Genomic DNA, 26623 nt, shown 5'->3' on the forward strand with positions numbered 1-26623 from the left:
CTATTACTTGAACAACACGATGCTTTCCCACACTTCTTCCTACAAATACCTTGGTGTTCTTCTCACAGAGAATCTTTCATGGGCCTCACACATCGCGTATGCCTGTGCCAAAGCATCACGTTCATTAGGCTACCTACGCTGCAACATGCGAAATTCCCTTACTAAATTCGAAAACTAGCCTTCCTCACCTTTATTCGGCCAATACTGGAATTCGCCTCAGCAATTTGGTCCCCTCATCAAAACTACTTAATCATAATGGCAGAAAAGATTCAAAATAGAGCTGCCCGCTTCATATCACGTAACTATGACATCGGCTCAAGCATAACACAAATTAAATTAGACCTTCAACTGCCGCCATTAGATAACCGCCGCAATATTGCTCTTCTCTGTATGTTCCAGAAATATTTTACCTCTAATAAACGGACGCGGGTTCAGCTTCAAACACCTCACTATTTTTGGCGCAGATTGCTTAATCAGTTCAGCTTCATGCGCATATACGGTACAACTAATGCATTTATCTCATCACCACTGCCTCGGGCCGTTCGTCTTTGGAATAACCTCCCCGATTGCATACCATCCATATCTAATCCCGATACATTTCGCCGTCAGCTACTTACTCTTTTTAACATGTGACCATGTTCCTGAATTTTGACTGAATTGCGTATTACGGCGATTTACATTTCCCTTGTCTTTTATTTGTTGAAAATGTATCCCTCTTTCGTCATGTTCAAGTGAGCAATTTGTGCATCTTCAAATTTACCTAACCCTGTACCGGGGCATATGTGATTTCAATTATATTTTTTGTTGTTGCACTGACCCTGCCTGTAAACTGTACGTTATCTGTTCTGTACCTTCCCGATTTCTCCTTACCTAATGCCCTGTCCTGGGGCCTGTAAAGTTTTTTATGAATAAAGAATAAAGGTGTTCAACACCCCCATAAAAGAAGCGGAAAATGAGCGCACCATCAAGAATCTCCCACGAAACAAATTTCCGGGGGCGGATGGCATTATTTGAGAGTTTTCTGTGGCCTTTAGGAAGAAACTGAGTCCCATCCTCGCCATGGTTTTTGAAGAGTTAAGAAAACAAGAACGCCTACCGCCCTAAATACGCACGAGCCACTTAGCCTTAATCCTCGCAAAAAGTATCCACCGATTCCGTACCTAATTTCGCTGATTATTGGCTGATCAGCCTCCTCACAACAGATTATACGATCCTCACCCGAATTCTAGCTGGACGACTGTAGAGCGCACTGTGCGCAGTGGTAGGTCCGCACTAGCGTATTTAGTGGTTCTAGTCCGCACCAGACGTGCGGTTTCAAAGGGCGGTCCATCATCTCAAACCTACCTCGCATGAGGGTAGCCTGTGAGGCGGCAGGATCAGGCTTTCTACCTCTGGCCGTTGTTCAGCGCGACCTAAGGAATACAGTTGATTTGGTGGACCACAGATTTTTACTTGATCTGCACCAACACTGCGACATTGATTAAACAATGATTGAGTGGATCAAAATATGCTACGCGGACATTTCTACCAGTAATAGGTGGGTCGGTGAGCACGAACCATAGACATCCTTAGGTCTGTATGCCAAGCTGCCCCATGTCACCCATCTTATTTATACTTCTAAGGTCATAAATACCTCTAAGGTCATAGATGCCCTCACGCTGAGAGGTGAGGAGCTCCGTGTTCTCGCCTACACCGACGATGTGGCCTTCGTTTGCATACACAGACCACAAGTGGGCGAAGTAATCAGGCTAGCGAATCAGTTTTGACGCTTTTCAGGAGCAGAGCTAAGCCTACTTAAGTCGAGGGAAGCCTGCTTGGGTGAATGGGCCTCCAAACCAAGTTGTCTATTTGGAGTGACCTGGGAAGAGGGAGGACCAGTTACTTGGGCGTCGACCTCAACCAAAGCGTCGTAGTCACAAAACGATGAAAACCCAAGCTGTCAGCGGCGGAAAGAAAGCTCCAACCGTGGAGAAACAGACACATCACTCTATTCACGAGGGCCCATGTATGCAACGCAATAGCATACGCCCCGGTGCTGTATATATGGAGCCCGCATAACAACCATTGACGCAGGCTCCCTGACCAAGCTGCACGGGTCCTGGGCGGTGTCCTTCTGGCGTTCCATGTACGAACCCATGCGCCGCTCAAACCTTTTATGGAGCCTGGAAAGGGGTGGGTTCGGTCTCGTCAACGTGGAGCTCAAACTGACAGCCCAGTGGCTGCTCTACTTTCTGGAGCGAAGGGACTGGTTCCTCGTGGCCGCCACGCACAGCCTGGGTGCCAGACGTTTGGCACCGTGGACCGCCATCACAGCACCTTCCTGCTTTGGCACACGCGCCACCGGATTCTATAAAGAAGTTGCGCTAGCCCTGGCCCTGCTCGAGCAACATTTTTCTTCGGAGTACCTACTCAAAGCAAAGCCCAGGAAGCTATACTAGGACCTCGTGAAGAAGGTCCTGCCGTCCCCTCTCTATCTACAACCCCCAGCTACTGACGACGTATTGAAACGGGTAAGAAGACTCCCTGTGCCGACCGGTTCAAAGGACTTTTTCTTACGCCTCCACATGGGAGTGCTGCCGGTGAAGGCACGTTTGGAAGACAAAAGGTTTTTTTCCTCCATAGCGGAAAACGGGAAACTGCGGACACGTCCTCATTGTGTGTTACAACGCGGACGGCTGCTGAAACGAGCTGCAGACTGCGTTCACTGAGCGATGGGACCAGTCGTGGTCAGACCTCGGCGCCTGAGTGCACCTACAAGGAAACGCGCGCTTCGAGACTGCGCGCTTGTCATCGGGCTCCACTCTTTGCAGTGTGGATCGAGGGCCAAAGTAGACGCAGTGGAGTGCGCTCGGAGCCCCAAGCCTGCCTGGTGGCACTTTACAGCACAGGCTGGATGGTCGGTGAGAGCGATGGGAGAACCAGATACCGACACAGACGTTCGCGACTCACTGCAAAAGGGATGTCGAGCCCCGGATAAGTTCAAAGCGAAAGAAATGCGACTCTGGCAACGGCTGTGACTCGCGCGTGGTCCTACCACTGCGGTCTCTCAACGCTGTACTCCACTTATCAGACGTTCTTCACATCAACCAAGAGTATACATCCGCCTGTGAACTCGCTTTTGTTCCAGCGTTCTGTGTTCAGTCCGTAAATTTTACGGTATTCGGTAATGTCATGGTTTCGTGCTTGTAACTAATTTTGCAGTCGCAGTCATGTGATTGGTATTTTGTGACTCAGCGAAGACTCACTTGAAGATGGCCGAAGGTTATGTCGCGGCAGTATGTACAGTGCTCACGGATTGAAACGCAACACAGCGAGCGCGTGGCCGTCGGTACATCCAGCGCCGTCGGTGGACGCCCGTGGAAGCTGAGTGTTGCATTGTGGTATACCGCAAGGATGAGACCGTGTTGACCGTAGACTTACTGCTTCCTGTTGCCAATGAGCGGGACCTGTGGTTCCCCGCAGTGACATCGGGGCGCTGCGAGCCTGGAGCACTGGAGCGCGTTTTGTGCGCTGACGGTAGTCGCCCGGCTGTGCGCGCATCCGATTTTGCGGCATCATGTGCGCGAGCTCTTGTTACGCGTGCCCTTCCAGTGCGGCACAGTAATGTCCATGTAATGCAGTCACGCTCATCTGAATAAAACAAACTTTTGTACGAAGGAACAGCAATCTTTATTCCTGGGTGCAAACAAAAAAAAAAGGAAAGACGCCTTTGCAGGCACGTTCGCGTGTGGTGTAGTGCATTAATACTTCGTCGGCTCTCCTCATTTTTAGTTTATATCATGGAATAAAGTTGGCTGTTCCTTTGTGCAGACGCTCGTTTTATTGAGAAAAGTGTGACCGTGCTTTACATGCACATTATCTGCGTCGCATCGGAAGGGCACGTGTAAGAGGAGCGCCCGAGCAGACTATGTCGCTAAATTGGCTGCGCCGACTGCCGGGCGGCGACCAGCGGCGCACAAACGCGCCCCAGGCTCGCAGCGCACCACTTTCCCTGCGGAGAACCACAGCCCCGCTTGTTGGCAACCGGAAGCAGCAAGCCTACGGGTAAAACACTATCGCCCTCGTGGTATACCACAATGCAACACCTAGCTTCCACGGGCGTCCACGGGCGGCGCTGCATGTACCGCAGGCCACGCTCTCGCAGTGTCGCGTTTCAATCCGTGAGCACTGACAGTCGGAATCAGTTTGAAAGTGATCGCTGGGGTGGCAAATAAACAAGCAGCAGCGCCATGTTACGACCTGTATCAAGTTTGTATCATGCAAGAACCAACGAGGGGAAGAGCGCACTGCTACCTGTTTAGCCAAAGTCCTGCAAACAGCCACTGTGTACGTTGAAAGGCCCGCTAATCGATGCTGCCATGATCACCTTGAAATTGATCGCGACTACGCGCACACTTGTCAATGCCTTGTTCGTGCCTGTGTATCATTAATATATGTAAATTTGTGTAAATAAATTTTGTGTATCAAAAAAGCCCTGTAACGATGTGGTATAGTACTTGGTTTTAAACGAGAAGTCTCAGGCTCGAGTCCGATATTGCTACTTTTTTTTAACATTCAGAATTTTTCGGTCATCGTGATTTTGTTAGCATTTTTTTACTCTGGTTTTTACTATATCAAAAGATCCACGCGCAGGAATGTTGAATTACGTTTATTGTATGTTGTGTTCTGCTTCGTTGGGCTGGGTTAGATAAAGTTTGTTACAGTTGTACTGAATTTGGGTAGGGTATGACGCGTTCGGTTAGGTTACGCTAGGTTCGGTGAGGATACGTTGGGGCGTACTATTATTCAGCAAATTTTAGTCCGGCCAGCTTTTATGGAAACTGCCGTGAGAATTTCTCGGAGGTGATTCTCACGGCTGCCGTGAGATTATACGCAGCCTTTCCGTCGTCACATCCCGCTGCGAGAGTGCTCTTGCCTGTCGAAGGCGATGCGCGCCGAGCGAACCCAGATGAAGGCGTCGTCGCGCAGTTCCTTGGCCATCGGCAGGGTGGTGTTCTCGAGATGGCGGTACTGCTCCTCGAAGCAGCGCAGCGACTCGGCGTACGCGGTCGCCGTCTGGTCGGTCCACCAGAGCGTCTCGATCTTGTCCGCCCTGCGGGCCGCGCCTGCGGGTCCGATGGCCTCGCTCAGCGTTTTGGCCACGAGCGCGCCGAGGGTGCCGTAGTTGAAGGGCTCGCCCACGCCTTTCGGGTAGAAGACCGGCTCGTGCATCATGATCGTCGGCATGAACAGCTCGCCCCGCTCCTCCAGGTACATCGCGTCGCCGGCCAGCTGCAGCCTGCACTCATTTCAACAGAGTCATGCTGCTACCAGACCTCATAGAGTTTCACACTAATACCGTATTTACTCGCGTAATGATCGCACCTTTTTTTCCAAAAATATGATGCAACTTTAGGGGTGTGATCATTACGCGAGGTAAATTTTTCGCGAAAAGAAGTTTGAGCGCAGAAAACGCAAGTTGCAGGTCAGAATGTTTACGATAAGTCTCATGAACATAATAAAAACAAACATAACAAATAAAACATAATAAAAACTCCACCGACCACCGAATGACCACCTAGTGGCGCAAAATGCCGTGTTTTCATTACGCAAAGTGCCGGAATTACGGAATTACGGAACGCGCCGGAACGAGTTTGCTGCGAGGTGAGAACGAGTCGACCAATAAGTGGCTGCTGCTGTCACAGTGTGGGACATCAACACACGGCGGCTCGTGTGTTGTATGTCTCGTACGGCGGCTCGTGTTTATATGTCTCGTGAGTACATTATGTGTATTTAGTGAGAGTTTCTTCCGCACCAATATTGAACTCATGCTTGCCGATATCGCCATATCATCAAATTCGCGTCAATAACGTAGCCATGTCTGCTTTGCTTGAGGAGGACACTAAGGTAAGCACGACCATTGTCATCAAACTTGGCACACATACGACATATGTCTGCGGCAAGTTCAGGGTGCAATCATTGCGCGGGAAATTAAAAAAAAGTATTTTGTCGACGAACTCCAGGGGTGCGATCATTACGCGAGTGCGATCATTAGGCGAGTAAATACGGTATATACTAAAGGTAAACCTGGCGCTGCTGTCGCGGGCTGTCGTGGGCGTCACCATTGCAGCTAGCGTCGCTAAATAAGCCACTTTGATCACCCGGAAGACTCTGGGGGCCATTTTGTTTCTGGCTTGCAGTGTTGCCATCTCTCCCAACGAAACCGCCGCCGGTTGTGACGGGCTGAGTGTGACCGGTCGCTCTAGAGTCCGCGCAGCAGACAGATGGACAGAGAGAGGACATACACCCAGAAACAAACTGGCTGCGCTCATATGTAAACAAATATCACGTGGTGCCGACCGACCAACGTCCCTCCCCTACTTGGATTGGCTAGCCACATGGCTCCTTTTTTGTCTCGAAGCCAAACTCAACAAAAAAAGGGTAACATCGTCTTCCTATTCATCTTGCGTGAAGCTTCTAAATAAGCCCTCACAAATAAATCTTTCTGGAGCTTCAATTACCAGCGACTGCAATCCCTGGTTGTGACCACAGGCGCGACAACATAGACAACCGATCTTTGCTGGGTACATTTTGTCTGTCTGAAATGAAAGGGCGTCACTTAAAAGACCTTCAAGGGGCAATGCAGACAAAATACAAGTTTGTTTTATTCGAAAGATTTTGTGTGTCATAACCCCCCCTCCCCACCGCTCGTCCAGATGCAAACGAAGTTTTATTCACTGCGAAATTCATTAATTTAAGTTAAAATGCTGATTTTCCAGCTATATCGTGTGTTTTCATGCTTTGCAATGACGTCACAGGAACCAACTGCTCTGCAGCCGGTTACGAAGCCTGGTTTACCGTTAGTGAACCTAGATGCCGTCAACATACCGCGGCAAGCCCTTTACTGCGTTTGGTTTGTTTTAGACCGTATTTAAATCTGGCTTGTTTTTCTTCAGGGAGAAAATAATTGTTTCGTGAAACATAGTGCTCGCTCGACAAATATGGTCACGTAAGACAGCGTTGCTTGCGTCAATCGGCCAGTATCGTCTGAGACAACCCCAAAGCCCCGAAGTGCTGTGCAGCTAAACCAGACATAGTGCGCGCAGGTACCAACAGCAGTATGCATCGGTACTTCTGTTTACGTGTGCTTCCGTAACTTCCACTGTTCGTCCCACCATTCGTACTGCTTTAAAAAGAATGTGCACTTAATTTAAGCGCAATTAGCTCCTTCGGCAAGCTTACAAGCTCTGCCTAATTTTCGTTTGCTTATGCCGGCCTCCACCAATCGTAGAGCTGGCAGGTATGACATCATAGTTTCTGTTGCGCGAAATGAGCTAGTTTGTCGCATGGCCATTGTTTTTTCCTAGTTGTATAGCTTATTTGAGAGACGTTTACGTTAAAAGTTGTGTAAGTATGATTCTAACGAGGTAATCTTTTCAATGAACCAAACTAGTGTTTTGTTTGCATTGCCACTTTAACCCGAAGAGGTTTTGCTGATAGCGCCCTATAACTTCTGAAATCTATATTTTTAGATGTACCAGCCGTACATGGCCCGTCAAAAGGAATACTGGCAACCGTGACAGTGATCCGTGCGGCAACATACTTTTAACTGCACGGGAGGTTAGAAGAGGTGCTTAAAAAAACCTGTTCCCGGCTAGAAAAACATTAAGGTGCATCGTTTCTTATTCCTTTATTCGGTTGTTGAATCACGCGTTGAAACCGACAGAGTATTTGGACAGGTACGGTAGTGCCACGTTTAGGCACTACATGGCGCCACCTTTCCGAGTTCAGAAATTTTAGTGCAAAATTAAAATTATTTCCACCTGTGTATTTAAAAACTTCTTGTGGTTACCCAGTATATAAAACACTAGCTTTCATATGAGCTAGAGGGCGTGTACTCCACAAAAATTGGTTGTCTGCCCCTTTAAAGGCCCAAACCTATTGCTTGTATTCACTGGCGAGGCGCGCATGCAGGTAACCCTGTGAGTGCGCCGTCACTCGTTACGTCGGGCTCCGCGGGATGACGGTACTTGTCTAGGCTAAGCACATGACTGCGTTGCACCTTACAAACTGTACCTCACCAAACGCAAAGTATTGCCTCGAGTCCACTTTGAGTGCGAGTAATAACATTTCTGTTTACACCACCGTTGAGAATGGGGTTGAAAATGAGCAGACGATGGACGCTGGTGGTTTTTTTTTTCTTCGGCGTGCGGGCGCAGTGGCCCAAGCAGCGCCATGTCCAACCGCGTGGCGAATCGGCCATGTCTGTGGCCGTTTCCAGTGTTGCCAAGCGAAGAAACTCACTGCTAAACTTTCAAGGGCCCCACTCACTTGCCGTAATCGCCCTGGAAGTCTTGACCAACCACATCCCGACGAAGCGTGGCGTCGACCTGCGCCGTCTCCATGTACGTGGCCACGAAGTCGTGCTTAGCGTTCGCCACGTAAGTGTAGTTCACGCTGCTTTTCAGGGCCGCCGGGAGGACCGTCTTGGGTTGCACGAGCTTGATGCCTCTCACCTGCGACAGCGTGACTCCTTGGGATGCAACCCTGACCAGAAGTACACTCGTCGAAACGGTCGCTTTTTCGCGCCTAATGATCAGAATGGTTATCAGGCGAGCATAGTGTGCAGCCTCCCAAATTTTAGTAATATAGCGGGAGCGACGACCGATCGGCACGTCAGCGCCTTATCACGGTGTTCAGCAGCGCAATAGGCGAGAGTACGCGCACGCGCATAGTGCTATCTCCTGTATGAGTGCCCTCTGCTACACTGTTTCCTTGAGAGTGATACATCCGCTGCCACTGCATTTGAATGACTGTTCCCCACGCTGCTTAGCTACCTGTTGCGGTAGCGAAACGGCCTTGCAAGTGTTCAAGATCATCATCAGCGGATCTCCCGCACAAGGCACAACAGAAGGGAGGAAGAAGACTTGCCTCGTGCAGCGTGCAAACATCCTCATCTAGCCTTTTCTGCTGTTCCTTTTTCATTAAACTTACGCTGTGGAAACGTCCTGCGGTCTCTCGTTACTAAATATCTTCGTAGCAACTCCTTGCCGCTTTATCGCACAAGACAGCAAGATAAGAAAAACAGGGGGTGTGTTGCCCTGAGAAGTACAGCGGAGCAGACGACACTCCCACAACAGATAGTTCTGTGCACGTGCGCGTACCCTCGCGTATTTTCCCCGTGAACACCGTGATAAGGCGCTGACATGCCGATCGGTCGCCGCTCCGGCTATATTATTAAAAATTTGGGAGGCTGTACCTTTCGCGTTAATTTTTTTCACATAACGGGCACTAACACCGTTGTAACGGAAGCGCCTTGTTCATGGTGTTTCGTGGCCGTAAATGCAGTACGCAGAGAGCAAGTTATCATCTGGTTTAACAAAGCATCGCTTCTAACAAAGTCTGTCTTCGGTGTCTACTACTTCTTTGTAATATTAAATCGATCAATCGATCAGTCAATCAATCAATATATCAATCGATCCATAAATCGAGTGATCAATTGATCGATCGATCAATCAATCTATCGATCAATCATTCAATAAATCTTTTTGTAGCGTGTCCAGGAACAGCATTTGTGCTGGTGCGCAAGAGCAAGAAAAACAAGCAAAAAGTACAATGCACACGACTCACAAGTAATATAATTAGGCGATAGCGCTCGTAAAGCAGATAAAATATTACACACCTTGTCGTACACACTAATATACAAGCACTCCCTCCACAGACACACGCACGCAAGTATAATGCCCAACTGTGACGCGTGTTACACCACACCTGTGATCGTCGTACACAGATACTCGTTACAAAAATATACGTAAATGGCAACAATGTAAAGTTGTGCGAAAGCGGAATGACCTACGGTGGCTCCATTCTTAGCAGCCAAGTTACTTCGTAGTCGGGGGGAGCTTATGTTCTAAAGGTTGAAGCCCAAAGGTGGTTCGGCGGGTTCAAACATTCCACCAATCCTCGTTTTCAGTTGTGTATATTAGAGCGAAAGGTCTACAATGCTACAGCTTTTAAGGTCATTCATCGCGTCGCAAGTGGCCTTCAGCAGCCGGCGCGCAAAGCGCGCCATTCTGATCGTTTCGCACGCTCGGAGCCTCGCTTCTGCTGTATCACGTGACTAGGCGAGGGTGAAACCGCTGCTTTGCCTGCGCTTGGTGTTTCCGTCTGGCTATCGATGGCGCCCCACCTGGTTTGTCTGTGTGTACCCTCGGCGCAAGTGAAAGGATGAATCCAACAATCCAGTACAGATAACCAGACGGCAGGCTGCGAAACCCCAAGAAAAGGGAAACTCACAAAACACTGTGCGTAGTCTTTGCTTTCGCTTTAGGGTGACGTTGGGGTACAGTAACGCAGTGTCTAGAGTGCCGTCCGATGGCACTCCAGCTCATAGCCACAGCAACGGCTAAAGTGCCGTCCGGCCACAAATTTTTAAGACTGGGCTGATACAAGAACGTCTGCCGTAGTGGTGCAGAGGTTCCGTCTCAGCTTCGTGTTACTGAGTACGGTGGTTTTAGTCTGGCTCTTAATTCCTTTATTTAGTTTTTTATATTTTTAGGTACAATCATAATTTTTATGGCTTGGGTTAGTTTTCGAAGTTTTAAAAGATTTGTTTTCTGTTCGTTATGTTAGTTCGTGCTACGTTACGATAATGAAGGGCGAAGTAGTGCCAGACGCGGCATTTTCTCATCGAAACGCCGGTGGACGCCGTTTTAGTTGAGTGCTAATAGTTTCATCGGACGGCACACTAGACCGGAGTTTCATACTAGCATATACAAGAGGGAAATCTGGCGCCACTGTCTAGGGAAGCTGTGCTTCAGCGAGCGTTCCGTCATGTACCGGGCAGGCACGTTCCACTTGTCCTTGGCATGGCTCATGAACAGGCTCAGAAGTTGGCTTTGGCTGAAAAAAACCAACAATACTACTGTGGAAAGTTCATCAAATTAATTTTGGTATTATAAAATTGAACCTCCAAAAAGATTAGTTAGTCAGTTATTATGTAGAAGCTTCATGCACAATGAACAAGAAAACGACATGTTCCTTTTTTCTTGATTTTGGCTTCGAAACAAACAAAGAAGCCATATGGCTAGCTAATTGTAGGCGAGGAACGCCGCTAGCGGCAATGGCGCCACCCACGGCGGCCCGCGACTGCAGCGACACATTTCGCTCTAGTGTATATTAGTGTGAAACTCTATGCTCCAGACACATCCCTGCAGTAACGGGAAGACAGAGCGATGGGCAACAGTGCGAGCACCTTCCTGACGGCTTCCAGGCGCGAGGGCACCTCCATCCACTCTGTTAGATTCATGTGCTCGGCGACGCCGTGGAGAATGTCGTCGTACAGTGTGAGGCTGTTGTCCAAGGCCGTCGCGTTCACGGTCAGGTTCGCCACGAGGTAGGCCCACGAGTAGTAGAGGAAGCGGCGCGTGGTGTTCAGGCACAGCGCGACCACGTCCCGGGCGTGCTGCTGCTCGTAGCGGCGGAAGTAGTCGTACCGGAGGAGGTCGATGGCCACGTGCACCGCCAGGTAGGTCGCCATGTGCACGGCGGTCTCCTTGTCCCCGGTCAGCAGGTCGATCACCTTCCTGCACGGCGCGCGGGAAACACGCGGGCAGCGCTCGAAGACTCACCCAGAAGCACGTGGAGGCTAAGGGGGGGCCGTGAAGACAAAACACAAGTTTGGTTCATTAAAAATACCGCTGTGTCCCGACTGCAACGATATCAGTATTACAGCTAACTTCGAAGACGAAAAATTGGTGCAGCTTGCACTGGTGGTGCAAGCCTGGAGAAACAGCAGAGCTGGTGTCCCCTCTCCCTTCGTCGGAGACACAGCTGTTGCAGTCCCATGGATTGCCGAACTTGCCGCTGGAAGTTTTCCATCACTGGCAGCTAGCCCGGAACGTTTTGTCCGCAGGCTTTCACATCTCTCCCGAAGTGGACCGCGTTAGCACGCGCTAGAACCGCCTTCGTGAACTCGGCGTCTGTAGCTCGAGGTGAATTCTGTGTTCCCCACCTCAGGCGCAAGCGCACGTGAACTGGCGATGAGAAGAGCACGCCACGAACGCTGCAGGGGCAGAGTGTTCTCGAAGGCCGCGGACGCTCCTCGCGAGGCGCTCACTTACGTGCGCTGGGTAATTTTTGTGGGTATTTTTGTGAGCTCCTGAAGTGGCGCAAACCCACGCACAACCCTGCACGACGCCGGGAGCTGCTCACGAGGCGCATGCTCACGAGCTCTCGGTCTTTTTTATTGATACTTTTTTTTTCAGGTAACACGAACTGAAATCTTTAACAGCTCTGCCGTTAAAACGAGACATCGGAGAGGACATATGATGCAGTGGCGACTAACCAACCACTTTCCGACGATTTTTTTTTGTGATGTCACAGCACCTTCTTTGTGTGGTTAGCGACGGTCGACCAAAGCCACCGCCAAGCAACGATGGTAGTGCGATGGTAGTGCTTCCTTTAGTTTCGTGTAATCGTATCACATGAATGCTAGTGTGCGGGTAACAGACTGATGACTGTGTTTTAGTGTTTCAGTCTAATGCGTCCCTACCCACAACGTGAAGCGCTACATTTGAAAGTTTTTCAATTTCTTGCGTTGTTAAAGCGAAGCTTTCTATAGCTCTACCAATCAACGGTTCTTTAGTGGCGTGCAAGAGAACGAACTCTCAACGCTGCAGAGGAGGCGGCGGCGGGGGGAGGGTTTACCTCACGATGAACACTGTAGATGGCGCGGCGTTCCCGGAGTATCCAGCGTTCCCCGCGCGCCGGAGCCTGCTCAGCCCGGAGGGCGCGACAGCGTAACGCATTCCGTCGGCTTTGTCGTCTGCTTCAGAGGCGGCAATTGTGGGCCTGTTTTGGAGCAGCTTCGCGTCCATTGCGCGCTTCCTTCGCACGGCTGGAATAGCGTGTTCGGCAGCATGTCTTGCGTAACGCGGACCCGACGGATTTAGGATGATCGTACGGCAAAGATCTGTTAAGGATTGGTTTTCAGGGCGGGAAAACAAAATGTAGGCACCATATACAGACCTTTCACCGCTAGAGAAAGGCTACCATTTGAGCACTGCTTGCCACGAATGGGACTACGTTTTCTAAATCGGTGAATACCGATTCGGTTGTGTTTTAAGATGTATTACAAAAGGCGAAATGAGAACCGGTTCTGCTAAATAGCGATTATAAAATGTTCCCTCAGCTTTCTCGCGAATCTCAAACTTACTAATCTAACTAGTTTAAATCGGCATAAATGGGAATCACTAAGCTGACATACAGAATAGTTTCGTTGTCTGCGCTTGGGTCGCGCGGTGGTGTAGCCCCAAGCTAGCACGTCAGGACGGCTAGGTTCCTCCGTCTCACCCTTCGAAAGACGCTCCTCTCCGTTTTCTTTCACTTCCAACTCACCGCCGGGCTACAGCGGCGGCGGCGTCCGCCGCTCTAGCCCGGTCAATGCCGACGCTGCTGCAGCGTTCGGGACGCCGCAGTAGCAGGTAACGGCTGCAGAATCTCTAATTTCGCTCTTTGCAGAAGCCACATGTATGAATTCAAGTGAGGTCGCATGGGCAATTGTTGTGAGTGTCGTTTAAAGCTCTACTTTCCAACCACCTTCACAGCGTGGACTGCAGCCAACCTTTTTTTTTGGTTAAAAACCATCTTTCGTGGCCAGAATGAAGCTGAGTGAGTTGCGTTCAAATCAGGCAAAGTTGTGTTTGGCCTTCATTAGCCTTTTAAAAGAAACCTAAGAACTTCGTATTTGTGCTGAATGCAAAAACATGAATGTCTAATTGAACGCCCCACACGAATGGCTTCGGTCTGTCTCCTACGCGTTGCGCCGCTGCTCCTTCCTGCCGCAGTGTAGTGGAGAGCTTACGACGATGGTGAATTTATCTGCTTGTCTATTCGCTCGTTCGGCTGCGTTCTTCCGATCCTCCCATTACCGTTGCACTGACGTGGACGACCACCTCTCGCTACTGCCGAGTTCAAGCTCCCGGTGTCGAGCGCCTCAAGCGAAGTGACACTTCGGAAGGACCCACCTGTCGCCACTGCCGAGTTTAAAGGAACCCTGCAATACTTCCGATAAGCCCTTTCACTCGTTCCTTCGCGTTTGAAAGCACTGGGAAAGCTATAGTTATCGCCAGCACGGAGCGGCACTAGGCGATCCGCGCTTTGCAGTAGATGCGCCTTGCGTTTCTGCACTGATTTTGTGACTTTCTTTTTAAACTGGCTATCGAACGCGTTCATTGCTGCAACTGAAAGGAGGCCAGCCAATAGCCGCTACACCACTCTAATGACGTAATTCCAGCGGTCAAAGAAAGCCAAGAACGAGCAAGAGAGAAAAATCTGTTGAGCAAGTTTCTAAGTTATCTGATAGGCATAGAGCACTAGTTTTTAGCTGAGGTAGTTTGCGGTTCTCTACTATAAGTACTGAATGGGTTTATTGGTTACGGCTTGAAAGCACTTAATATTTGCAAAAAAAAATTTTTAAAAATGTGGCAGGGTCCCTTTAAGCTCCCGTTACAAAACGGCTCGTGGTGTGGAGCGCCTCGCGAAATTGAGCGCTTCCGAATGCACGGTCTCTGTCGCGGACGTAAAATGGCTTAGCTATTCCCTCAACGGTGAAAAATGACAGTAGTCGTCGTCGGCCTTTCAACAAGAGCGGTACCAAAATGGTCTGAAAAACTGTGTTATTGCGGGCTTGTTCGTACATACTTAGTTTGATAACAGCGCTAGGACAGGACACAGAGAAGGCAACAAGGCAGCGCCCAGTCTCGTGTCGCCTTCTCTGTGTCCTGTCCTAGCGCTGTTATCAAACCAAATGGTCGCCGCTGTAAAAGAGAACAAAATTCACGCATCTGATGAGTGGGCGAAGCATGATGAGTGGGCGAAGCACTGGGGATCGTTCTTACCGTAAATCACCCGTGACATTGCCCACTAGCGCATGTAAATGAGTGACAACACGTGTGTACAGTATATACTATTCCAATCCAATCAAATCCGATACAATTCAATTTAATCTAATCCACTCTAATGCATAACAGAGTGGATCCCTAGAGAAGGCAAGCGTTGCAGGGGGCGGCAGAAAGTTAGATGGGCAGATGAGATCAAGAAGTTTGCGGGGATAAATTGGTCACAGTTGGCACAGGACCGAGGTATTTGGAGAATAATGGGAGAGGCCTTTGCCCTGCAGTGGGCGTAGATAGGCTGGTGATGATGATGATGAATCTAATGCATTGCTCCTCACGCATGCGCAACACTCTATACGGACGCCAAGCACCGGACAAAGCGAGGACGTAAAGTGCTTCGCCCCTACTAAATGGGGTTCGTGTGGGATTTGAGCGCGAGTCGCCAGAGCAGCAGGCAGGTGCTTTAACCACAGCGTCAACCCGGCACCCTGGTAGAATGGAACAAGAATCAGCCTGATGCGTGCGCCATGACAGGTACACGTGGCTGCACATGCACGGCAGTTCGCGTCAAATTTTCGCAAAATATTTCGGGGGTAATTCGCGTCAAACTACGAAGAAACGAAAGCGACGAGAGGGACGCAAACGCGACGCAGCAGTGGAGAATGTCTGAGAGTCGCTAGCCTTCGAAAAAACGGGAGCAAGTGCTCGATGAATTCTCTAATTTCTTGTTTCCTATAACCCAATTTTCACATCTTCGAATACGGGTTCTCCTTTTCCAAAATTACTGTATCTCTTCTACTTTGGTTTCTCAGAGCAATTTTCCAAGGCGGCGAGCATCTCGTTCTAGCAGCTGAGCTCTTCTAAGTCGGGCCTTGTCGCCTGTCCGCTGCTTTAACATCACGGCCTCCGTGATGGGCTGGCGACAGCGCACTGCGCCGCCGGCAGCCGATCGCTGGGCGTCGTTTGAAGTTCGAGAAGCGCAGAGTAAAACATGCTTTTAGAGAAGGCTGAGAGCAATGGATAAACATAGGTGGACAGCTAAGGTTTTTAGGTACCTATACTTGAAAAGCGTGGACAGGCAGTGGCTAAGGAAGACTAGAAGGCTAGTGATGAAATACAGAAAGAACACTGGAGAAGCCAAAACAGCCAAAGAAACCAAAAGAGAAGCAAGGTTGATAGAAACGAATAAATGTAGAGAAAAAATGCAAGCTAAAACGCCGACAGAGATGTACAGTGCTGAGAAATTTCACATCAAAAAGGAAACTTTGTATGATAATTCACAGGCCAGTGCTTTGCTTTTTTTAGGCTAGAGCAGGTCGCTTGCGAACAGGGGGTATGCGTGGTCTGCGGAGAAGAAACAAACTATGCGGCACATAGTATTGGAATGCGGGGGTATCCATCCAAATCTACATTAGGTAAATATTCGGCTTTCAGATGTCCTGGGATTTAAGGGTAGTACGGAGGAACTTAAGTTCAAGGCTTTCGAGACGACGAAAATAAATTTTGAATGCTTGTGGACGAAAAGCAGGGAGGGGAATATTGCCTAAGACCGCTACCACCTGTAACAGAAAAAAGAGTATTTTGTGCCTAATAAGTCTTTTGTGCCTGCCCTATGCAGCGCCAGTATTATACAATAAGTATAAAACATAGGTTCAACTTAAGGTTCAACTTAAATTGAGAACTACTCAGTGGGCAATGGAGCGGAAAATGATAGGTGTAACATTAAGGGACAAGAAGAGAGCGGAGTGGGTCAGGGAGCAAACTGGTGTTAAAGATATATTAGTAGAAATTAAGAAGAAGAAATGGACGTGGGCAGGGCATGTAATGCGAAGGCAAGATAACCGCTGGTCATTAAGGGTAACGGAGTGGACCCCTAGAGAAGGCAAGCCTTGCAGGGGGCGGCAGAAAGTTAGATGGGCAGATGTGATCAAGAAGTTTGCGGGGATAAATTGGTCACAGTTGGCACAGGACCGAGGTAAATGGAGAATTATGGGAGAGGCATTTGCCCTGCAGTGGGCGTAGATAGGCTGGTGATGATGATGATGATGATCATGATGATGATAAAACATAGGTATATTAGTCCATTTAGATGCGAAGCATCTCATGCTCGGGGCTGTGTCCCTCCCTCCCTCGTCGTTGTCCGCCGTCCGAACCCCCACTGCGCGTGCCTGGCCAGGCACCGGTGATGATGATTGTGGCAGGATGCGCCTAGTTATTGGCCAACCAAATAATTCATCACGAGATAGCTTCGCGTTCAACCACCGTCGTCATCTTCCCGTATGGGGACCCTGAGTAGTATGCGAGGCATTCCTCTTTTCCTCTCCGACGCTCCTCTTCTCACCGGCATTCATCCTCTCCTCACCGAAGCTCCTCTCCTCTCCGGGATCGCGCAACGAATGGCAACACCTGCGGCTGTGTGTGCGATAATGCGAAGCAGCTTAGGGTTAGAGACGTGACGGTAGCTGCTGCATACTCCGCTGTGGGCGCCGCTGTAGCTCCGCGGTATAAATGACGCGCGCGCTCGCTCCGCTACCCTCATTCTCCTCCCGCAACGCCGCGATCGAACTGAAAACTAATGGGAACTTGAGTTGACCCCATGGCTGCTTCGCATACTAGTCAGGGCTCCCCTGCGGGAAGATGGTGAAATGTTTTATTAAGATGACACATCATCACCTCGCTACAAAGGGAAACTCAATAGCAATCGCCATCATCATCGATGGGAGTGGATAACCAGAAAAAGCTCTGAAGGAGGAGAGGGTAGATTGCCGGCGGGCGACCTTTCACCCAATGCCCTCCGAATGGCGCGAGCGGCAGCGGGAGCGCGCAACAGAACGGCAGAGCTGACGACGCAGAACACCCGAATTTCGAGAGCGGAAATCCGAAGCGAAGCGTCAAAATTGATACGCGTCAATAAAACTCAACCTCGCAGCAAAGCCAGCTTTCTGATAAACGTTGTGTACATCTCAATCTAATGTAGACATCTCGAAAACCACCCACTAGGACGACTCTATCATCACACCGAATTTCCTCTACGTGCTCGCTTCGTGCACTTCTTTGTATGCGCCGAGCTCCGCTGGTCATCTTTCTTCTAAGATTGCAAGGCACCTGAATTTCGTAGCGTAAGCTACACTGGCCGAGGTTGAGCAGTTTCGCGTGGACCTTGAAGGGCCGTGCTGGGCAAGCGCGAGGAGCATTGGATTGGGTTGGATTGGATTTGGATTGGATTAAAATGGATTGTATGTATTGGAAATCCAATCCAAGTGGAGTACGGGTGTGTGGAGAATGGGGTCTTCACATTCGCTGGTCTGCGCATTCCAGAGGAGTGACGTCATTGCCACGGCAGACGCACTGGCGCCGACGCGTGCCTAGCTGTGCGCCTCGGTTGCCCAGTAGACAAGTCTGACGCTGCGCGGGAGCCTCTTGATAGCCGTTTCTCGTGGCTCCTGGAGAGCCGCACTGCGCATGTGCGAGGAGCAGTGACTGAACTGGACTGGATTGGACTGAACTGGACTGGACCGGATTAGATTGGATTGTAAACCGTTTTAGCAGCAATAAGCATGATAATCAGCTAATCCTAGACCACCAGGAAGCCTAAGAATGACCAGCTGAACCTTAGCTCACGCTAAGTATATCCTGGCATAGCCGAGCTAAGCCACTGCTAATTTTTTCCATCTGGTTTTTCCAGCCGTATTCGTAGTAAAAGAATGGAGAGTTTTTTTTTGCCTGCACAGATTGCAGACTCCCAGCCTTATAACCTAATCTAATGTAGATATCTTGAAAATTACCCGCTAGTACGACTCTAACATTACAGCGAATTTCCTCTACGTGCTGGCTTCGTGCACTTGTTTGTCTGCTGCGAGCTCTGCTGGTCATCGAGTGCAAGGGAACTGAATTTTTCCATTTGGTTTTTCCAGCCGCATTGGCAGTAATAGAATGGAGAGGGTTTTTTTGGCTGCATAGATTCCAGGCTCCCGTACTTGATCTCTGCGAGGCCGGTAACGAATATCTCCTTGTCGACCGTCTGCTTGTAGCTGTCGGAGACCAGGTTCTTGTTGATGGAGTCCATCCACACGTTCTCGGGGGTCGAGTCGTGCAGGCTACCCAGAATGTAGAACGGCCCCGTCTCCGTGCGGGATTGGCGAGAGAAGATGCCCTCGATCTCCTTGTCCTTTTTGAGGATGTAGTCAAGGGCGTCTTTTCCCGCGGACCGAGATCCAACATTCAGGACCTGCGTCGCAGGTTGCCAGAAAGCAGCCTTCGTGAGCACTTACAGGCAAAATACAGGTAGTGAGAATCGTGGAGAACCGCGGCGCGCGATCCCGAGCCGGCGCGCGGTTCGGAATAGACGCGTTGCGCTGAAACCGGTCCCGCGCTCCACTGGTTCGTCGCCTCATCCCCCCCCCCGGGAGAGGTGGCACCACCGTTCCGTGCGGGCTTAGAGTTAATACTACGTGCACGGCATAGGTATGGTGGCTATAAGGGTAGAAGGGGAGGTGTCAGCATCGGCGCGCCGGAGAGGCACCCACAATTCATCCCGATGCGGCGGCACTGCTGTCGGCTCCGAGATGCCCGCGAGAGCCCCCGCCCGTAGCAGACACCTTTCGCCGCAGCTGTTTCACGGTAATGCGGTTGTGTCGGGTCTTATAATAAAGGCTAGTTGGCATACTTTCCTGACTGCTTGCTGCAAAACGTGTATTGGCGCTGAAAACTAACGTCGTGAACTTCTTCCTTGTATGTTAGCTGCCTGCGACGCTCGCATCGCGAAGTGCTGGAGGATAGCGAATCAAGTGACTTGCCGTGAGCTTGTCACCAAAACAACATCCGTGCGGTTTTCGCTTTGGTGCCAAAGTGTTCAAGAAATGTCTTAGCTCAGATTAACACGCAGCACGAACCGTACAAAAACAAGTTTGTTTGAAGGAATTGTAGGTCAAAAAATTGCGATCACCTCCCCTCGCGGGAACGTGCGTTTCCGTTGGGTTGATCCTGCCATCGCGTGAAACGTGCCGTGAACGCGTATGATGCATTTCCGTCTACTGCGGGGTACCCGCGAGGGGAGGTTGGCGTAATTTGTTGTCGTTAGACTCCATTCAAAGCGGCGTTGATCTTCGGAGCACCGGCGCTGGAACGACGGAGCGGAGCGGCGCAGGTAGCGCGTTTTATACCGCCACATAACGGTGAGGGGAATGAGAGAGAGCAGCGCATGCGCATGCGTTAACCGAGCGCTAGCGTGCGCCGACGCACAGCTGGCATTGCGAGGAGCGAATCGCAAACCCGCCGCTGGCATTGCGAAGAGCGAGCGCTAACCCGCAGATGGCGCTGCGGTGAGAGCGGCGGAGAGCGCAGCTGGCGCGGCGAGGAGAATGGGGGAGGGCACGGACAACGACGCCGGATGGACGCATGCATGCATGGACAAGGCGGGTGAATGAGATGCGTCGCATCTAAAAAGGAAGTTCTCTTTCGTGCAAGCTTTTATGTATATTTGACACAGACTCCGAAGTCTGAATTGGCTAAAAACACCCTCAGAAGGTAAAGTAGGTAGAAAATGTGCATCAACATTGCAAACTTGGCTATAGCAAGTGAAGACACAGTCAGTATTTGATTAGCAAACACAGATAAAGTCATAACATTTAGTGTCCCGAAACTATACCAATTTCGAACATCACCAGATTGGGATATCAAATACGCGATTGAAACTGTTATAATATATTGTTAAGGAGGGATCAGGACATAAGCCACAGAGCAGGAAACGTGTAGTCGGTAAAACGTTTTGTCTAATTTGATATTTCAACTGAAACTAGGTACATCTAAGAACTTCCGAGATACTCTCTTTACAAACAGATTGAAGACAAGAGGGGTGGGCTTAGACGCGAGAGAACACCGCAGTAGTTCCCGCTCAAATCCCAGTAGTAGTTGAAATCCCGCTCGGGCGAGGGAGGATAAGGCTGAAAGTACGAAAGCAGTGTTATAGGCAAGCGCTTTACCGACTGTATAAGGACACAAGAAATTGCGAGTAAATATTTTCCGCCGTGAAGGTGGATGCGTGACTAGAAAGCTGTATGCAATGCACATCTCAAACATGGTTGGAAAATGTGTACATATCAACAGGGGCTCCGGGGGGGGGGGGGGGTGGAGTGCCGCGGAGGCTCAAGCTCCCCGCACATGCTTTTTGAAATGAAGGGGCTTAGTTTCCCCCTCCTGATTCTCGCACGATTAGAAAAATGGTGAAAAACAAGACAAAACAAAAAACTGGCTGAAGTGGTACAATGTGCAAGGATCTGTTGAGTGCGGGTGCCATTCCAGTAATTTAGCCAGGATCCGACTCACCTGCAAGGCTAATCGTTACTTAATTCCCGATTCGCCTTATTTGAGTTCTTCTTGGAACTTGTTACTGACGCATTCCTATCAGAGTATTGTAGTTAGTTTAGTAACGAAGAGAAAATTGTTTCCTTACAGTAATTTAATTAATATTCCCTATGTCAATGTCGACTGTATCACGCGTGATGGCATACAGTGCAGTTCATGTTACACGCAGAGGGTACGATTGACAGCTTCCCTAAGCAAACATATACATAATAAATTTACTTGTTGCAATAGGACGCTTGAAGTAGATGCTGCTACTTAAAATAATTTTCTTCAACTAACAAATTAAGTAAAGAAAATAGAACTCGCCGTATTGATATGGTCCTCTCAGCGGCTAATTGTCTTATACATTTTTGCTAGATATTTTCACAAAGCACCGGTTACAGCCGCTTTCTGTACCGCTCGTACGTTTACAGCTTCGGCTAAGTATTTATCGCCAGTAACTGAAATTCGGCATACTGTAATAGTCATCATAGCAGCCAGTTGTTATATAACTTTTCATGCGACTTTCTATTCAACAAGTGTTGAGGCTGTTTTTATAACAATACAGCCTCTGTGGCCATGTATCGAAAGCAGACGGGAAATATTCTGTAACGTTTAGAACTTCACTGTGAACTAATTTGTCGCAACTAAAACTCGAAGTAATTATGAAGTTGTCCTTGCGTCCAATCGTCATAATATTGCTTTTGGTAAAGTTTCGTTAAACAAGAGCTACAGGCGCTCAAAAGTTGACAGTACACGATAAAGTTGACTTCGCCGCAATGCATTTTTTGGCTCCGCGGTGCCCCAATACACGGAACCCAAGACCTAAACAGCTTTTTGAAATTTGCGGACCATATCCACAAACAGCTTCGATGTAAAAAAATTACACCAGCACGCTGCAGACGTGAAAACACGAGCAATCTTTGCCGTCAAGGCAGGGGTGGCAACGGCGGTCTGCTGCTCGAGGCATCTCGGTAACGACGCGCGCGCCGACGCGCGGCGGCCGAAATACCACCACGCCGCCGAACACGGCGCGGCCCAGCCGATGCTGACACCTATGTTGACCGATGCTGGCGCCGATGCAGCCGATGCTGACACCTATATTCGCTGGACAGTGCGAAAGTCGCACTTTCTAGCGAATATAGGTGGCGCGACGGGGTATCCAAAATGGAGGATGGGACGATGATCGGGACGTCGCGAAGCACGCACGTCTGGGGGAAAAAGCCGATCCGGGCCCATTAGTGTCTCTTCAGGCCACGTTTACCCTTTTTGATGAGACACGAAGGTGCTCTGTCGAAGGCGAAGCAGTGTATAACGCCAGTGGCACAGTGTTTTGCGGCATCAGGGAGGCCACCGATGACAAGCTGGGCATCGACGGATTGTGCCTGCAAACGAATGGCGTCTCCAGCCAACCGCACAGCGTGAACGTTTGTTGGCGCAGGTTCTATAGAGGATGCTACACTTCTATCCATGCTCGTAAAATTGTTCAAGCATACTTTACGAATATTTATTAGGCACCAAGCAGAGCTCGGTAGATGCAACCGAGCACAGCGTTTTTTTATCGCCACTTGGGCAATCTTGGCGGGTTAAGTGCGAATAATGCGAGTAAATTATAATTTTGTGAGCTGTTTTTACAAGCAAAGCTCAAACGGCGTTTATGCAGGTTACAAGTAATAATAAAAATAGCGAAACTAAATATCAAATGCTGATGCCTCCACGGCAGGGCCTGTTAAGTCAGCTGTGCTGTGCTTTCAGCGCGCTGTCGGAAACGACAATGCCCCAGTAACACGTTTATTTATTTATTACAAATACCTACATTGCCCATTCCTGTGGGGGGTTCGAGAAAGAAAAAAAAGAAGCAAGTTCAAAACAGTAATCACACATAATGCTAAAAAGAGAACGAAGCACAAACAACCCAACAAACCACAAAATGGAAAGCGGCAGCATATTTTAAACGGAACCAGCGCGTTAATGAAAGAACAATGACGTTCTCTTGTTGATTCTTGGCTTCACTTTCTTCTCGTGCGTGCGCATAGGAATTTTAAGTGGTGGCACGGCGCCTTTCTTCAACCGCGGTTTCAGTCGCTGCAGACCATCTATTAATAAACGACACACTCAACTTGCACGAAAAACACAGCATCAATAACGAGAGAGCGAACTAAACTTAAGGATTTTGCTCCAGAAGAAGTCAGCTCTCGTGAAGTGACTACTGCAAACCCCATTGTGTTGCTGACACCTTTTCCAATGCGGAGCATAGTTATCCAAACCTTTCGGGCTTTTTTATCTCAAGAAAGGTATGAACGCTGTCTTTTTCCGGCACTGAGCGATAACTATGCTGCGGTACACAGCACATTCGATTGCTTTTTGTTTTTTTATTTATTTATTTATTTATTTATTCAAAAATACCCCTAAAGGCCTCACTAGGAGGGTATTACATAGTGGGCAGGATACACTGAGAACGAAAAAAAAAGGAATACTAGAAGCACGTTAATAGGCAAACAAATAAATACAAGTGGGTGTTAGGCAAAAAAAGAAAAAAAAAATGAAACCAAGAAAGAAGGAAAACAAACAAAAAATCTTGAAGGAGCTCTAGAACCTATAAAAGCACTTTTTAGTAAAGTTAACATGCGAAGTAAGTGTGTAAAAGTTCTTGGAATTTGGTCGGATCTGTAAAATTTACAATGTGAGATGGTAGGGCATTCCAATCCACAATTGTGCGAGGTATGAAGGATTGTGAATATTTGGAAGTGTGGCATTTCACACGCGTCACTTTTAAGGCATGGTCCCGTCGGGGAAAGATGGTCAGTGTCGATAAAAATAAATCAGGATGAAGAGAATAGTGATGGTACAGTTTATGAAACAATGATAAACGTGACAGTTTACGTCGATCTGATAGGATAGGTAAAGATGCGCGATTTTTTAGAGCCGTGACGCTGGTATGACGTGAATAATCTGAAAAGATGAAACGAACGGCACGATTTTGAAGTGATTCAATTTTGTCATTTAAGTATGCTTTGTCAGGGTCCCAAATGGCAGATGCGTACTCAATTTTAGGTCTGATGAGAGTTGTGTATGCAAGTTTGCGGAGGTTAGATGGAGCACGTTTAGTCTGTGCTTTAAAAAACCCAATGAGCGGTTGGCGGATGCAAGAATGATGTCGATATGATGAATCCATGTCAGGTCACAGTGCAGGTTAAGTCCCAGGTACTTGTAGGTGTCTGCTAGCTCAACAGTTGTGTTATTTAAGGAATAGGAAGTTTGAATGCGCGATGCGTGGTTTGTAAATGACATGGGTTTAGTTTTAGAATTATTCAACGACGTTAACCAAGTGGAACACCAAGTAGATTTAGAGTCAAGGTCAGTTTGGAGGGCCAGTTGGTCAGTAGAGCAGGTTATTGTACGGTAAATAACACAGTCATCAGCAAACAGCCTACTCCTTGAAGAAACGCAATTAGGTAAGTCATTGATATAAATTACAAAAAGCAAAGGGCAGAGGACACTGCCTTGAGGAACACCAGAGTGTACTTGACCGAAAGAAGAATTAACGTTATTAGCAGATGTGATTGAACCCTTGATGACAGAAAATCTTTAACCCATGCAATTACAAGAGGGTGGATATTAAGTTGTGTAAGTTTGATTAGCAATCTGTGGTGAGGTACCCGGTCGAAAGCTTTGGAAAAATCTAGAAATATTGAGTCGATTTGAAGCCCAGCGTCAACGGAAGAGGGAATATCGTTAATAAAACCAGCGAGCTGAGTGTCACACGAATGCCCTTTCCTAAACCCGTGTTGGTATTTAAAGATGATATTATGTTCTTCTAAGTAGCTAATCACCTGTGAGTGGATGATGTGTTCGAGAAGTTTACAAATAGTGCTTGTTATTGATATCGGTCTGTAGTTGAGTGTTCAATTCCCACGTTTTCAATGCGTGCTCAATTCCCACGTTTCCGAACGCTCCGTCTGCCTTCGCCCGGGAGGCCGATCATCTACAAACAGCTTCGGCAAAAAGGCGCGCGGCGGCGCCACCGTTGCTGGAAAGTGCGAATTTGCGCGTGCGGAAGGGAGAGTCGGTCCGGAGGTCCGGACTGGTGAACATCGGCGGAACAGCGCGTTGGTGGCCGATACCATGCATCTCAGGTGGGAACTGTTTGTCGCGCGCCGCGAATGGCTGCTTCCTGTTGGCGATCACGACCCTTGTGCTCGCATGCTTTGGAAGTTCCCAAATAAAGGGCTGTGCTTCGGCACTACTGTCTACTGTGTTCTCGTATCGGCGAACCGCGATGGGCTGGCGTAGGCTCGGGAGCCCGCGTGGTGGTCTACGCCGGAGTACTCACTAGGTCGCCCCGAGGAACCACACTATTCCACAAGGTTTGGTTCATTAAGAGGACTACTTTGTACCGATAACGATGACCCCGATCTTATCGCACATTTCAAACAAATTACCCCATATTGAAGAGAACAGATGAGGCAATGGCGAGTCGGCAGCCACTCTCCCGCCACGTATAGAGGAAGCTTTTCTTTTCTCTATGGGCCTCCTCAATTTGCCAGCCCTGGACGGTCCGCGGGCATGCAGTCCGAGGACTGCCATCGGACCAGAAGTCCCTTAGAAATACATGGGAAATTCAAGCGCCGGATGTACCAAGCAGTCCGCGGGTAATCGAGGAGGCCCAATGTGGCGACATTTCCTTGAAGTCACATAATTTTGTTTGTGCGACCGGCAGGCTCCGACCTACGAGGCACCACCAAGAAACAAATGAGTGCAGATGTACATAATCTATACGACACTCCGTACAGCCGCGGCGCCTTTGTAGATCCTTTTGATCGAGTAACTTGAATGCTAATGTGCAGTAATACGCTGTGATTGTAGTACACTCGGCTCTTCTGCGTCGCTGCTGGCGCTATTGCGTCACCGCTGACGTCGTGTAGCGCGAAATTTGAAAGTTTTTTGATATTCTCGCGTTTTATTCGGTTTTAAGGAAACGTCTCTCGTAGCCGCAATAGAGGTGAGTGAGTTACCAAAGGCTAGTTGTTTCAAACTTAACGAGATTGTAGTATTTTGTCTTCATGACGCCTTTTTAGGTGAGCATTTCTGCGGAGGTTCTGCACCATAGGAGGCAAGGGCCTTCTCACCTGAATCACTTCTCCCAGGTAGTCGTCGTAGGTGCGGTGATTGGACACTGGACTTGCCTTGAACCTCAGCGATGTGCCTTTGAGGACGTGCAAGAATATGTCTTTGTCCTGTCAGAGAACCAGTAAGACGTGTAAGGCGTGTAGCTGGGGACTCAGAAATTTTAGTGTACGAAGTGAACAGACTCATGCTGAATGAATGTCTCTTAAAGGAACACCAACGTGAAAAAGCCGGTTGCCCCTAATCAGTAGATTAGAGCAGTGTGGATACAAATAGAG

The 26623-nt window shown here is 48.9% G+C and overlaps 1 protein-coding gene across 1 annotated transcript in view; it reads right to left on the minus strand.

Moving 5' to 3' along the window:
- The window catches only part of LOC144163854 (EEF1AKMT4-ECE2 readthrough transcript protein-like), a 59133-nt gene that overhangs the window by 3621 nt on the left and 28889 nt on the right, over window positions 1–26623 (minus strand). The window contains exons 5-9 of the mRNA XM_077694535.1: window positions 26348–26455; window positions 18854–19104; window positions 11234–11564; window positions 8311–8609; window positions 4916–5278 (exon numbers count right to left, since the gene is read on the minus strand). Coding sequence (XP_077550661.1) covers window positions 4916–5278; window positions 8311–8609; window positions 11234–11564; window positions 18854–19104; window positions 26348–26455 — 1352 coding nt within the window. The remainder of the gene's footprint in view (window positions 1–4915; window positions 5279–8310; window positions 8610–11233; window positions 11565–18853; window positions 19105–26347; window positions 26456–26623) is intronic.

The sequence above is a fragment of the Haemaphysalis longicornis genome, unplaced genomic scaffold (genome assembly GCF_048455015.1).
Source record: "Haemaphysalis longicornis isolate Haplotype H1 unplaced genomic scaffold, Haemaphysalis longicornis Haplotype H1 scaffold_13, whole genome shotgun sequence".
NCBI classification, from domain to species: Eukaryota; Metazoa; Arthropoda; class Arachnida; order Ixodida; family Ixodidae; genus Haemaphysalis; species Haemaphysalis longicornis.